This window comes from Nannobrachium achirus (genome assembly GCF_963921795.1).
Source record: "Nannobrachium achirus genome assembly, chromosome: 20".
Classification (NCBI taxonomy): Eukaryota; Metazoa; Chordata; class Actinopteri; order Myctophiformes; family Myctophidae; genus Nannobrachium; species Nannobrachium achirus.
Window position 1 is genome coordinate 37,756,777 of NC_137827.1, and position 14,686 is coordinate 37,771,462.

Below are 14,686 nucleotides of genomic sequence, written 5' to 3' on the forward strand. Positions count from 1 at the left end.
AAATACCAAAAATATTTTGTACACAGTTAAATTAACACTTTGATGGTTTTAAAAGAATATATATCAAAAATATGTAAATATATTCATAAATGTACAAGCTTGTGTCGCTCTTTGACCTTGTTTATCAGATATTTATGAATAGCCAACATTAACTACAGATAAAGCGATTAACAAATGTAGCTGAGGACCCCCTGCCTCCAAGACCCCTGGGAGTCTACGGACCCCACTTTGAGAGACTCTTTGATAATAAAAGCTTCCACCATATATTGCATTTATAAATGTGATTTTATTAGAAATAGGTTAACATGATCCATTGTCATGGTTAAATTGTTTTTCATATAATATAAACTTCTATAAGAAGGTATAACATAAGCACATTGTTATTGAAACAGTGGTGGCACAATGCTACGTCAGTTAATGCAATGGAAAGATCAGTTACTATCCATATATGTTCGCTGTGTGATCTATGTTATTAGCTAACATTGTTATTGTCTTTAAGGCTACAACAGTTAACAAGGTATGTTAGATAAGCTAAAAGTGACGGTTTTGGCATATAAATAAAAGCTTTTTATTAGTTCTGTCCAACAATAATAAGACTAAACTACAACATCTACTGCTGTAGTCATAGTGTAAAGTATGAACAAAAGATAGTACTTGATGAAAACCCATAACTGCTTGGCTTCACCCTACATAGGACAAGTTTGTAAAAGTCTAACTTTTAACTTCAGCTTATGTACTGTGCAATTTATTTTCATGAAAACAAAAGTGTTGATTAACAGCAAAAATAGTTTCACTGGGACAGGGGTCTTCAACGTTTTTTCAGGCCAAGGACCCCTTAGCTGAGAGAGAGATGAGGCATGGACCCCCACTACATATTGTTAAAATTGTGTATTTAAACATTTCATCAGTCATAGATTTAATAGATAGCTTCATAGACTTGTTTGACAGCACTGTCATCAGTGTTGTGTCAATTCATGTTTTTTGATTATTCCAGACATTTAACCACTTAAACCCTCAATACTTAGACTAGTGAACTTGACCTTTGGCTCTGTACTTGATCTGCTTTTCCCCTCTACACCAAATAGCAGATCTACAAGCTCTATGAGCTTGTCTATGTGCTATTTTTGGCCAAAGTTCTCCTCGGAATAAGATTCAAGTGGTTAATGTAAAAAAAAAAGAAAATCCCTTCACACAAAGATTTGGCGCCCCCCCTTGTAGTAACTCTTGAGGACCCTCGCTTAGGGGGTCCCGGACCCACTTGTTTGTTGAAGACCCCTGCACTAGGACACAGTGCTTGATCTCTTGGCTTTCTTCAGTATGTCGCACTTCTTGCGATTGGGGCGCCGGCAGCGCTCGTCGATGCTTGGCACACATTCGTAGTGCCACACCTCCTCCATCTTATCCACGGGATACACCGCCTCCACATAGTGGCGGATCAGCCGGAGGCGCACAGGGTCCAGCTGCTTCTTGTTGCAGGCCCCCGAGTGGTTGTACTGGAGACGCAGGTTCTCCTGGGTGAAGAGCTCGGGGAACAGCCGCACCAGCAAGCGGGCCGCGAAGTTCCCGACGGAGAGGCTCTGCTGGACTATCTCCCGCACCTCTGCGTCCGAGAGCATGTAGACAGACGGCACGTGGAAATCCGGCACGGTCACCTTTAGGTCCTCGAGAGGGATTTTGCAAAAGTCTTTGCTGCTTTTCTCGGGGGGCAGAGAGGGGATATCCGGGTCCTCTCGCAGGCTAATGTCTGGATTGAGGTGGCTCACCTGGCAGACAAAGTCCCCGGCGTCTTGCTCCGGCTCCTGACCGTAGACCTTGCGCTGCTGCTGATACGAACGCCTCTGTTCCGTGTCGCGTCTTCTACAGCGCTCGTCGAGTTTGCCCACAAACTCTAACATCCACACTCTGTCGTTTTTGGCTCGCGCGTACAGTAACTGCACGTAGTGGCGGATCAGGTTCACGCGAACGGGATCGAGCTGCTTCTTTCCCAGGGAACCGCTACAGTTGTAGTGCTTCCGTGTGTTCTCTTGGGTAAAGAGCTCGGGGAACATAAGCACTAGCAGGCGAGAGGCAAAGTTCCCGATGGACAAGCTACAGTCATAATTGCTCTTCAGCTGTTCCCTGGACAGGAGATACTCCTGAGGAACGCTGAAGTCTGGTGGAGGGATCTCCAGATTGTCAAAGTCCACTGGTGCAAGCAGAGACTTTTTGGACCTCCGACCAGGCCGGTCATAGTCACATAGGTCTGTAACTTTGATAATAGAAACGTCTTCAGGATGGCTGGCCGTGTCATAGCTCTCATCGTTGATATTGTCCGGTTCACTCCCGTTGCCGTTACTATGAGGTCCCTCGAGTGCATCTTCCATACGCTGAATGCAGACCTGGAGCCAGCTATCCTCTGGCACATCAGGGAAATTTGCTTCCATATACTTCCTTATTATTTCCATCCTGTCCGAGTCCAAAATCATCTGCCCCACACTACTAAAGCCGCCTTCCGGCATTTTCCCCTCTTCAAAAACCTCTGGGAAAAGACGATGAAGGAGGAAAATCACAAAGTCCTCCGGGGAAGAGAACTCGTCCAGGTCCTCCGTGACCTGCGCGTCGTAGGTGAGGTCAGGCGCGGCCAGGCTGTTCTGCTGTCCGTCGTCCTCGGAGAGCCGGTCCTCTTGCTCGGGCTTCACACAAGCGGTCGCTTGTTTCCTGCAGAGCCGCGCGCCCTCCATGTCCCTCTGGGCCCAGAAGCGATTGAAGAAGTCGTTTATCTGCAGGAGGCACTCCTCCTGCCAGACGCTGTGGTCCCGGACCAGGGGGAAGCACACCTCGACGTAGTTGCGGATCAGCTGCAGATGCAGAGAGTCCAGCGTTCTCTTGCTAGCCACGCAGCCGTGCGTGCACTCCTTGGCCTTGAACAGCTCGGGGAAGAGGTGCACCAGCAGGCGGCAGCCCAGCTCCCCGGCGTTGGAGGTCTGCTCCATCAGCTGGCCCAGCTCGTCGCTCGTCAGCAGGTACTCCGGCGGAGGCTGGAACTCTGTCGCCATCTCCGGCGGCTTGATCTGCTTCTTTATCCGCAGGACCTCGAGAGAGACGGTGGAGGAAAAGTACTCGCATTATTACAAGTACAATGTGCAAGTGCAGGTATCGATGCTGCAATGTAGACATACTGTTACAAGTAAAAGTGTGGAATTTGAAATTTACTTGAGTAAAAGTATAAAAGTATTAATATCAAAATGAACATAAAGTACCAAAACAAAGTAGAAAGTACTCGTTATGCAGAATGTCCCATTTCACATGTTTTCAAAAGAACAAAATGTATCCACGAGTTTCCAACGCCCCATAGTGCATTACGCAGGCGTCTGCACCGAGCTTCCGACGCCGATTTACAAGCTCACAACGGGTTGCATCTGCGACGCGACGTGAGCTTGTATGTCTGCTGTTAAACCCGGAAGTTTGGTCCCGATAGTCTCCAGTAAACTCCCGCGGAAACTTGTGGATAAAAATCTTTTGAAAATAGCAGATCTACAAGCTCGAAGCAACGCATTGTGAGCTTGTAGATCGTCTATTTTCAAATGGCTGAAATGTATATAGGGTGAAGTGGTTAATGTATGTTTTGCAATAATAATCAAAATCTACAAAGTAACTAGTAACTAAAGTTTTCAAATAATCATAGTGGAGTAAAGGTACAATATTTGTAGAGGAGTAGAAAACTGAAAATTGGAAATAATCCAGTAAAGTAAAAACGGCTCAAAACTGCCCATAAGCACAGTACAGGGTATCTTTACCAATTAATTTCCAAAACTTTTCAATAATATTTAACCCGATTTCCAGGACTATATAACAATAATTCAGCTCAATAAGGAGTCGCTTACTCCTATGCGCAGTGCCCAAAGACAGGTAATGTATGGCAGTGGTTCTCAACCTTTCCTGGCCATGACCCACAAAATAATCATATTTTAACTGGGGACCCGGGCACCCTGACGAGCACTAAGAGTTGAGGAATTTTGTATAACACGGTTTTATTGTGAAAATAGCCGATCTACATGCTCACAACGCCTCGCGTTGCGAGGCGTTGTGAGCATGTAGATCTGCTATTTTCAGGCATTAACAAAATCAATAACAAAAGACAATGCATAGCTATTTTTCCAGGACCTTTGATACATTCCAAAACTTTTCCAGTACTGGAAAAAAGATTTTTCTAATTTCAAAATATTTCCAGGAATTTCATGACCGTGGGAACCCTGACAGTACTTCAGTAAATGGTACTTGGTTACTTCACACCACAGTACTTCAGTAAATGGTACTTGGTTACTTCACACCACTGACCTCGAGAGACAGCAGGTCCACCTTGCTGTGCAGCTGCGTCATGCTGGAGTTCAGCGTGTTGAGGATGAAGAACATCTTCTCTATCAGTGGATAAAGGCCGGAGGAGTCCGTCGGTGAGTCTTGTCCCGGCGTCCCCGTGGCGGGGAACGCCTCCAGCAGGCCGTTTTCCCCGACGTTGTTGAGGAGCTTGGGCGAGAGGACGCCACTAGAGGCGAGGTGCTGACCCGTCGCACCCAGACTGGTGTGCTGCTGCGGCTCCGCGCTGGGCGTGACCTTCTTCTCCGTGATCCTGTGCGAGATGCTGAACAGGGGCTTTCGGTAGGACGCCCTGGATCTCTCTGGGCCGCCATCCTTCACGTCTCCGCTCGTGGTCAGGCACAAAGGCTCATGTCGGCCGCTCTCCTCTAACAGCTGCTGCATGGTCTAGACGGGGAGCAGCGACACACGCATTGTGGTTGATCAAAGACGGGTCATACGTTCAACACCATTAAGACCCTGAGGCCGTTTCAACGAATGCCATCTACATCAGTAGTTCTCAAACTTTGAACATTTTTCAAAAAAAGGTCAGAAATAGCAGATGTACAAGCTCGCAGCGCTGCATGAAGCTTGTATTATCTGCTATTTTTGAATAGCCAACGCAAAAACCTAAAATGACACTGCTTCCCTGGTTTTGATAGGTTAAATACAGTATGTGTAATGTAGATCTAAACTGTTACCAAGAAAAGAATAGCGGAAGTACACATGGTTAGAGTAATACTTTTTATTTTATTTTTGTATACATCTACTTGGATAGTCTTTTGTTAATATTAAAGACTTTCAGTAAAACAATATCAGTTTACTTATCTTTGTTTTAACTCCCATTGTACAGTATGCCTTTACAGATCACAACAAAATGTTTTATTTTTCACCATCCAGGATGGCCAAAATAAAAATGTTTAGTTGTGTTTATCTGTAAATTCAGGCATTGACACTAAGGCTTGCCCACCTGCCCCCGGCAGGTAAATAAAACCTTCGGGCAGGTGAAGTTTGCTTTCAGGTTGCCCGACCGGGCAAGTGCTCATTTGAGAGGGAACACAACAGTCTATAAACTCAACAAGAGATATCTGTCTAAACAACTGAACGTGGCCAGCGCGTTCTGTCTTCTGGTCTGCGGAATGTAAAATAAGAGGCGAGCACAGATTACCTATAATAAGCTGTTTTTACTGTTGCTATACAGTACTTAAAAATGTAAAATAGCTGGTGTGAAACCATAGACATATTCAATCATAGCTATGTAGGTATTTGGATTTGTAAGTATTGAGGTACAGTATGACATTTTTATCGCACAGCCCCAGAAAGTAAAGAAATATGGTAATTGTTAAACTGAGCTGTAATTAAAATAGGGTCATTTTATAATGGACGATATACTTTTCGGGCAAGTGGGCATGACCTTTGGGCAAGTAGAACATGACCTGTACTTGCCCGACGGGCAAGTGCCTCTGAGACCTTAGTGTCAACCCCTGGTAAATGCATACAAATGAATACTCTGGTTACCAGTGGACACAGAGCTGTGTTTACCTGGTCTGAGACTTTGACTCTCTTGGTGCTGGTGGAGCGGTTAGTGTCGGAGCCCATCTCTGCGGACGTCCGTTTAGCCGTCTCTGTGACACACGGAGATCCTCCATCGAGTTCCACCACTGGCTCACCGACGGCAAGGTCCCTCTCCTCCTCCTTGATGTCTGGGACGATGAGTATTTCTTCTTCTGTAAATAACAAATGTAGCGTTTGATTGTTATTAAGAACCCATTCAGGCCTAGAATTATTGAATGCTTTAACCAGTGAAAAATAGCAGATATACAAGCTCACAGCGCGGCACCGAGTGCCGCACTGCGAGCTTGTAGATCTGCTATTTTTGAAAAAGTCGTGAAAATGTAGTGCAAATCTTTGAATATATTTTCAAAGCGAACGTTTGTAACTAAAATTTTGCTTCTGGGTGGTCCCTGGAACTAGATATTTTGAAATGGGGGTCCGTGGCCAAATAAATATCATTTTGGGGGTCCTTCACATGAAAAGGTTTGAGAACCACTGACATAGTAGTCTCTCAAGAACAGACTAACTGAGCTCCAGTTAAGTGAAAAGGACCTTCTTTGACGATGGCTGGCCAGATTGCTGACATCGAAACATAGGTTTTTTCCAAAAATCTTAGAAGGATTCAAAAGACACTTATAGAATCGGGTCAAAATTCAAATTTTCACGATTTTTCAAAAATAGCAGATCTACAAGCTCGCAGCTCGGCACTCGGTGCCGCACTGTGAGCTTGTATATCTGCTATTTTTGAGCAGTGGTCACAACGCTCCTATACGTGGCCGTGTGTGTGGGTCTGTCTGTCTGTCTGTCTCCGTGTCTGTCTGTCTGTCTGTAGCCTGCAGTAACCTTTTCTGACCACACATGTTAAGGGAGGGGCGCTGTTGCAGACACACACACACACACACACACACACACACACACCACCGCTCAGTTCACACGAGTGTGATTTTTATTTTATATTTAAAGCATAAAATATTGCGTCATAATGTGTTCAGGCCTAAATGGGTTAACAAAGATACAAATACATTATTACTTAGTTTGATGTTAATGACACTTTTTCGTCTTATTGTCATCGTGTCTGATTAATATGCAGTGACTCAATCCTCACATAAAGATGCATTGGCAAGAAAGGTCAGGTACAATAAATGTGGTATTGCAATTAGATTACAGTATATATCCTTTCATAACCAGTTTGTCGTTGTATTTCCTGTTACAATATACTTGTAGGCTTCAAAAAACACAGACCTATTATTCCATATTATTATTATTATTATTCAAATTTACAATCCAGGTGATACATACTAAGTTGAAAGACTTGCCTTTTTCGAGCATCGCTCCGTCTCGATTTTCCCCATACTCACAGGAATTCATATCCTACAATTAAAAACATTTCAAGTCATTAGAATGAATTGGCATTTGTGTGTCAGTCACTAATGTTAGAAGTATGTCTGTGTAGCCCCCATAGTTAGTACAGCCAAGACCCAGTGCACAACAGCCCTGCCAATTGGGCTCAGCCATATTGGCCTGTGTTGGTCTGGCGAGTGGGAGCCCCCGGGTTAAATCCCCACGTCCGTGCATCGCTACAATCTGACGTAGTCGGCAAGACGAGGAGAGTGATATCCTCACATGAGGGACATGAGGGACGTCATGTGACGCGGTTCGCGGCGTGAAGCGCGAAGACACTTCTGTGTGAAGACTCAGCGCACAAAAACCCTGCCAATCGGGCTCAGCCCTATTGGCACGACAGGTTGTGCCTGTGGTTCTCAACCTTTTCAGGCTATGACACCTAAAATAATCATATTTTAACTGGGGACCCCCCCACCCGGACGAGCACTAAGAGTTGAGGCATTACATTTTGTTTAACACGTGACGGTTCTATTGTGAAAATAGCAGATCTACATGCTCACAACGCCTCGTGTGGTGAGCCGTTGTGAGCATGTAGATCTGCTATTTTCACAATTTCTGCCTCTAATATTTGACAATTTGGCCAGTGTTTAATTTGTCATTTTAGAGGTATTAAAAAGTCCTTCAAAAAATGTGCAGATACCCTCTATACACTCCCATTTATGTTGGTTTGTTTACTGTTAAGTGAGAAAACAATGTTGCACATTAAGTTAATCATCTGGGGACCCCCCAAAATAATTTGGGGACCTCCCTGGGGGTCCCGACCCACAGTTGAGCACCACTGTGTTAAGACACACAACTTCCAAGTAACTTTATCTCACATACAGGAATAAAGTTTCGGGACATCAAGGTAAACATGTCACCCATATAAATACAACATAGGCATGTAAATTCAACAAACTTATGCAATACAAACATAGACAGTGTCAACGTAAAACAAAAGAAGAAAATCGACAGTGTGTCGGCAGCTACAGTAGTTATTTACAGTATGTCCACAAATGCTGCAGAAAACATGCTATATTGCGACAAGATACAATTCTGTTAATGCCATTATTGTTTTACTGACATACTGTAATATCTAGACCAATGGCTCTCAAGGGGCCCCCAGGGGTCCTTGAGGGGGTTCCAAAGAGTCCACAGCCATATGACTTTACAGTTAATCTTCAAAAATGATTACAGTCAATATTTTGATCAGAGTTTCTCACTCTTAATTGGCCTACACCAACAGTAAAGGAATTCTGGACCAACGACAGGCTGTATCATGTCTAACACAGTAATAATGTCATCCCAAAGATAAAACATAAAAACAACAATAATAAATGTCATATCAAATGGGGGGGGGGGGGGGGCTAGTGCATATCAAAATGGGGGTCCTTGACATTTAAAAAAGGATAATAATCACTGATTTAGATAGCCTAAATTAAAAGCTAGACATGGGCTACCATAAAAAAAAACTAAATAAGAAAGAGAGGCCTGTAACTTAAGTGAATGGCATCTCTTGTGTTGGCAACATTTCTCTTAAAAAACAATAGTTGTGATTGATCCAAATAGATATCACTGGATGTCATCATGTCTCTCCTGAATAAGAAGACTTGTTTTGTGACTTCCAGTCAGTCAGTGTGACTGTGACTGAGGATATTATGTAGAGAGAGAGAGAGACTCTTCTTGTGCAGTTCTTTCCCTCAGGAGGTCAAGAGGGAGAAGAGGGAAAAAAAAGAACAGATCTACAAGCTAACAACGCGTCGCCGGGCGACGCGTTGTTAGCTTGTAGATCTGTTCCCCCCCTCAACCCAAGGCTGATCGCAGGGCTCACTTCCTCATTCTTCAGCGCAGAGAGAGAGAGAGAGAGAGAACCAAAACACAACGAGGAGAGAGAGAGAGAGAGAGGAAAAAAAACACAAACAAACAAACAGCTGTGCGAATAATAAGCGGCATACTTTCATAAAACAAGCGTTGGAAGAAGTAAAGTCTCACAAAACAAACGATGACCCCCCTAATAATAATGTCAGATACAAAACTAAAAACTAAAAAAAAATGCAGAATAACAAACAGATTTTGTAGTGCGTGTTAATGACGCGGTGGGAAGGTACTAGTAGGCAATGTTTGCGTGGACGGAGTTTTTTTTTAAATATATATATTTATATATATTGTGTGTTATTTTTTTTAATGCGTTGTTGCGTTTTTGCAGGTCGAGCCTCACCTTCTCACGACTCCGTCCGAGCCCTGCGCGTCGCTCTGGTGACGGGGGAGGCGGTGGACATGTCTGCAGGTACAATGTCCTGCTTTATTACACACATATAACAGTTTGTTGTTGCTTGTCTCTCTCTCTGTCTGTGTCTGTCTGTGTGTGTTTTTCCTCGGCTGTGCCTTCTCGCGTGACGTGACGGTGCTGCGCGCGCCTGCTGTGTCACTTCCTTCCTTCCTCCCTCCCTTCCCTTCCTTCCTTCCGCACAGCTGTGCGTGGAGTCAGTGGACTGTGGAGTGGACATGAGTGGACTGGACTGGACTCTGGAGCCGTGCCGTGGACTGCTGCTGCATGACACTCATCAGCGGCGTCAGTTCAGAAAAAGCTAAGGTATGGCAACATGACTGGTGTCTAGGCATGTTGCCATACCTTAGCAACAGGCACGATTACAGATTTACAGTACATTTTATTATTTTGCCCTAGTAGCCAAGGTTGCCATACCCAATTGACGCCTCTGATGACACTGACTGGACGCACAAGAAGAGTGCATGCATGCATGCTATGGAGAGATAGGATAGGATCAAAATAGGACTGTGTCAGTGTGTGGGGGACAACAGATGAAATCAAAGTTGTGTAATTTAAAGTTGTGTCATTTACATTATCACATTATAATGTCTAATGTGCAACATTGTTTTCTCACTCAACAGTAAACAAACCCAACATACAGTAGCCTATAGGTCTAAGTATACGGGGTGCCTGCCTGCACATTTCTAAAGTTGACAGGATATTGACCAAACTCACATTTGTGGAATTAGTAGTCTAATTACATTTATATTGTGTGATTTAGATCTGTGGTTCTCTTCTTTTCATGTGAAGGACCCCTAAATTAAGATGTAGCCTATCATGACATGACATGAGATGACATCTATCAGATGATGTCTATAAGATGTGGGTTGTTAAATGTAATATATATATATATATATATATATAGTCACTGTCAGGCAGAAACCTCGTATCTCCAAGTTTCAAATGTTTACGTTTTTTGGTAAAGCAAAGCCCTGCTTCATCATACAAGACTCACACAAAACTAGTGAAAACAGCCGATCTACAAGCACACTGTGTGCTTGTAGATCTGCTGTTTTCACTAGTTTAGTACATTTTATAGATGATAAATACAAAACGAACGGTTTTGGACATACAAGGTTTCCACCTGACAACGACGATATATATATATATATATATATATATATATATAGGCAACTATATACAGTATATGTGAGCTTGTAGATCGATGCAGGGTTAAAGCGGATAAAACAGATTAAATGCATCACTAGTCATGCTGAAATACAAAAATATCTCAAAACCCAGATTGAACACAAAAAATAACTCAGGATTGTGTTGATCGTGTCCCAAACAACAATAAAATAAGATCTGGTTGTCCCAGAGGTGAAGTGGGCCTTTAAGCTCTATTTGCTGGGGATCGTCTTTGACCTACTCAAGGACCCCTGGGGGTCCCCGGACATAGGGCTGTCACAATTATTACATAATCGTCTAATCGTGATTATTTGACATTATCGCAATTATTTTGTCATAATCGTCATAATCGTGAATGTTGAAAAATGTCCGAAATAGTGGAAATAGCAGATCTACAAGCTCACAACGCGACGCGTTGTGAGCTTGTAGATCGGCTATTTCCACTATCAAAGTTATTTTTTAAGTAGTAAGATGTCAAATATGTCAGTAATTTCTTTGTGTATTTAGGTTATGTGTCATATCTGCCATGTGCAATTTCAAAGCCTAAAAGCCAAACAGAAATGTAATTATCAACGACAAAAACACAATTAAATCGTTAATCGCCAATTATTTGAGTGACAATTAATCGTCCTGTAAAATGTCATATCGTGACAGCCCTAGTCCATGCATGTTCACATTTGGCATCGGCCCTCTCAAATGTGGAATTCTATTTCTATAAGTTAATTATGTAATTACTAATTAGTTGATGGACAGATCAGAGTGTGCAGTTAAGCCCATTTAGGTGTGTTGCGTAACGGTTTCAGGAGAACTGGGCCCTAGAGAGAACGGGTCAGGGACATGTGCAATTGTGCATAGAGGTAATAAGTGACTTCTGTGATTTTTTTAGAAGATATATATTTTGTAAACAAACCCCCCGTCCGCAATACATTGTATGTCAAGCTAAATATACATGTTGTTGACAAACCTATCAGGCTACTATTCAAAGAAGTATCTTCTGGTGTTACATTTGGTTCACAGTCAGAACTTTGTGTTTATTGCGACCGAAGGTCGCATTTACCCTGAGAAATCTCGTAACTTGTCTGTTTGTCTGTCTGTCTGACTGACTGTCTGTCTGTCTGTCAGTCCTTCATTCAGTACAGGAAGTGATGTCACTTTTATACCCATATATGAGTCATTCTGTACCACATCTGTGACTCACTGTCACTCTGTGCCACATCACTGCTCTGAAGTTGATTGCATGACAAAGCAAAAGTTAGGAGATTTCTGATGTCATAAATCCCAGGCCGAAAATTAGAATGTTAGGGTACCCCCTTATGCCCAAATATGGAGATCCACAGGCATCAAACCAAGGCCCTAACTCACCAAGGCCCTGCTTGGCATTACTAATTAACGTACGTTTAGATAGTCTTTATTCTAGTGCGGTTATTTCTTTAGCTTCAAATGGGTCTGCCCTGGGTTCTTTGAGGAATGTCAAGTGTTATCCAAGGGTAAGGGTTGCAGAAACGGGTATGTTGCTACAGTACTGTGCATGTGCTGTGCAGCACGAGGATGTGTTTCTGACCTAAATGGGTTAATGCCTAATGTATCATACAGGTTTTGAATGACTATCTGCAGTGGTTTGGGAACAGTATTGGAAATGCTTTTTATATATGTTTCTTGTTTTATTACAGAAAATGAAAATAAAAACATCAATGTGTTCAGCATACTGTGGCGACATGTGCTATTACTTTTTACAGCAATCGGCCAAATTGACTTGTTTCGTTTGAAGACATGCAACTTGCTTACACGCGTGCTTTGACTCAAGCGGAAGATATCTGTGTCTTTGTTAAGTAAGCTCTATCCTTAGATTTTCCACTATTTTGAGCATTTTTTAAAACGCTTAAACCCGCTTTTATTCTGGAATTTTCGCGCCACGTGCACAAAACCTTTTTTACATGAACTTTGGACCAATATAAGATCTGTCAGATTGGATTTTTTTAAATTGAAACATGCTTTTTTAATAATTCAATGAATATTGCAGTTTTATGCAAATTATTCTTCTGCCTCTAAATCATACATGCAAAGTAACATGTTCATGGCATTTGGCAAAGATGTAGAGTGTTAGTCCAAATATCACTAAAACCAATCTTACCCCAATTGGCCAAAGGGGGGCGCTATATCATTTTGGGCAGTTTGTGAAACGCTTAAACCCATTTTTATTCTAGGATTTCTTTTAGCAATTTGCATGAAACATTCTACACACAATCTAAGGACCTTTCATATAACATGCCTATGAAGTGCACAAAATAATAATAATAACCAGTAAGACTCCCTAATCGGGAGATAAGCGACCGTAGGTGGCTTATCTCCACAAATAGGGCAAAAATTTGTTTTTCCAAAATCTTCCTGATCCATGTTCATGACATGAGTGTAGACATGCTGTGTAGTGATATTCGTGATTTTAGGGCAAAAACTGTAGGAGCAGTGTCCAAAAATGTGTTTTAAAAATCGGCCTGAAGGTGGCGCTAGAATAGGGCCATGTGAGAAATGAGGGGTGGGGTCTCCGCGTTGCCTTGGCGGACGAATAGGTACCGGCCCCGGCTCTCCCGGACGCTCCTAGCCCGAGTTACGGCATTTTATGTGCGCTGCAGTGGCAGGGGGTCCTCCACTGGGGGCGCCACCACTTTTGCATCCGTTCTGGAGCAGCAGGAGTCGGTGGTCCCCGGGAATTCCCCGTGAGCAGCCCCGTTGGGGTGGTCATTTGGTAATTTTTGCACATTTGGTCATTTTTTACATCTGGGGGTCCCCCAGGGCTCCGGGGGTCCTTGGAGGTTGTAGTTTGGCAGGCAAGGAGTGTGTGTGTAAAATCTGGCATGGATCGGGTCAACGGGTGCGGAGATATAAGCAGGGAAAAAGTGTGACGTGTGACGTGTGAGCACATTTGGTAATTTTTTACATCTGGGGGTCCCCCAGGGACCTCGGGGTCCCTGGGGCTCCGGGGGTCCTTGGAGGTTGTAGTTTGGCAGTCAAGGAGTGTGTGTGCAAAATTTGGCATGGATGGGGGCAACGGTTGTGGAGATATGAGCAGGGCAAAAGTGTGACGGACTCACTGACTGACGCACGGACAGCCGGTGGAGGTTTTGATAGTAAATGCGACCTGACGGTCGCAAAAACAACTCAAACAGCAAAATCTCAAAAGCCTCAACAAAATAACCTTGATGAAGTCAAGCTTGCAATGGGGTAACATACATAAGATAATTCTGTGGTTTATAAACCAAAGGTTAAGGATTTAACAATCACAAAGAAGCTAAAAGCTAGGACAAGTATTAGGTTGTCGGTGCCATCTTGCAGGCCAGTTTGGCTTAAATGATAAATATGTGATTTGAACACAGGCGTTTTGGGGTTCAAAACACCTGAAGGAGCATTTTCACTAGCCTGAGTTCCAACCCAAAGTGAAAGAGGCTGGCACTGCCAGGCTACATTTTCACTGTCCATTTTCACTGTCCATCCAAATTCTAAAAGATGAATTAAATATTGTTTCAAATGTTGGGGTGCCCGGTGGCCTACTGGTCTACGCGCATACCATATAGGCATTGATGCCTGGCGGCGTCGCTGGTTCGATTCCCGATCCGGACGACCTTTGCCGCATGTCTCTCCACATCTCTCCCCCCGTTTCCTGTCAGTCTATTGTACTATCCAATGAAGGCATAAAAGCCCAAAAACAAATCTTTAAAAAAAATATATATATTTTTTCAAATGTTTCTTCCAAGATGTTGTAGCTCAAGAGATAAATCGTTCATATGAAAGGTCTGGGGTTCAATTCTCACATTGAACATTTTCACCATTCTAAAAGGTGGGTTAAATATAACATTCCTGGTTATTTCTCCATGCCAGCATGGCTCAAGAGATAAATCAAGGATTCATGTGTGACAGGTCTGGGGTTCAAATCTCACGTGGAACATGTTCACTGCCCATTTGAAT

General features: G+C 43.2%; 1 protein-coding gene across 2 annotated transcripts; it reads right to left on the reverse strand.

The window, feature by feature from the left end:
• Positions 1-40: 40 nt before the first annotated feature.
• Positions 41-9,694, reverse strand: bend3 (BEN domain containing 3). 2 transcript variants are annotated; one of them, XM_080750183.1, is made up of 5 exons: positions 9,488-9,694; positions 7,203-7,257; positions 5,875-6,056; positions 4,318-4,740; positions 41-3,071 (listed from the first exon to the last, which is right to left on the reverse strand). In XM_080750183.1, exons 2-5 carry the CDS (start codon positions 7,252-7,254, stop codon positions 1,281-1,283), a joined length of 2,448 nt encoding a protein of 815 aa, XP_080606309.1. In that variant the 5' UTR covers positions 7,255-7,257; positions 9,488-9,694; the 3' UTR covers positions 41-1,280. The 2 variants fall into 2 exon arrangements, with proteins under 2 accessions (XP_080606309.1, XP_080606310.1); XM_080750184.1 differs by lacking the exon at positions 9,488-9,694 and adding an exon at positions 9,338-9,440.
• Positions 9,695-14,686: the final 4,992 nt, after the last annotated feature.

Bases quoted from the DNA above. Each gene is read 5' to 3' on its own strand.
- bend3 (XM_080750183.1), bottom strand. From the start codon at position 7,254: ATGAATTCCTGTGAGTATGGGGAAAATCGAGACGGAGCGATGCTCGAA. The intron at 6,057-7,202 runs GCAAGTCTTTCA...TATTTACAGAAG, and splicing joins CGGAGCGATGCTCGAAAAAG to AAGAAATACTCATCGTCCCA. The intron at 4,741-5,874 runs GTAAACACAGCT...CTCCCCGTCTAG, and splicing joins GAGTCAAAGTCTCAGACCAG to ACCATGCAGCAGCTGTTAGA.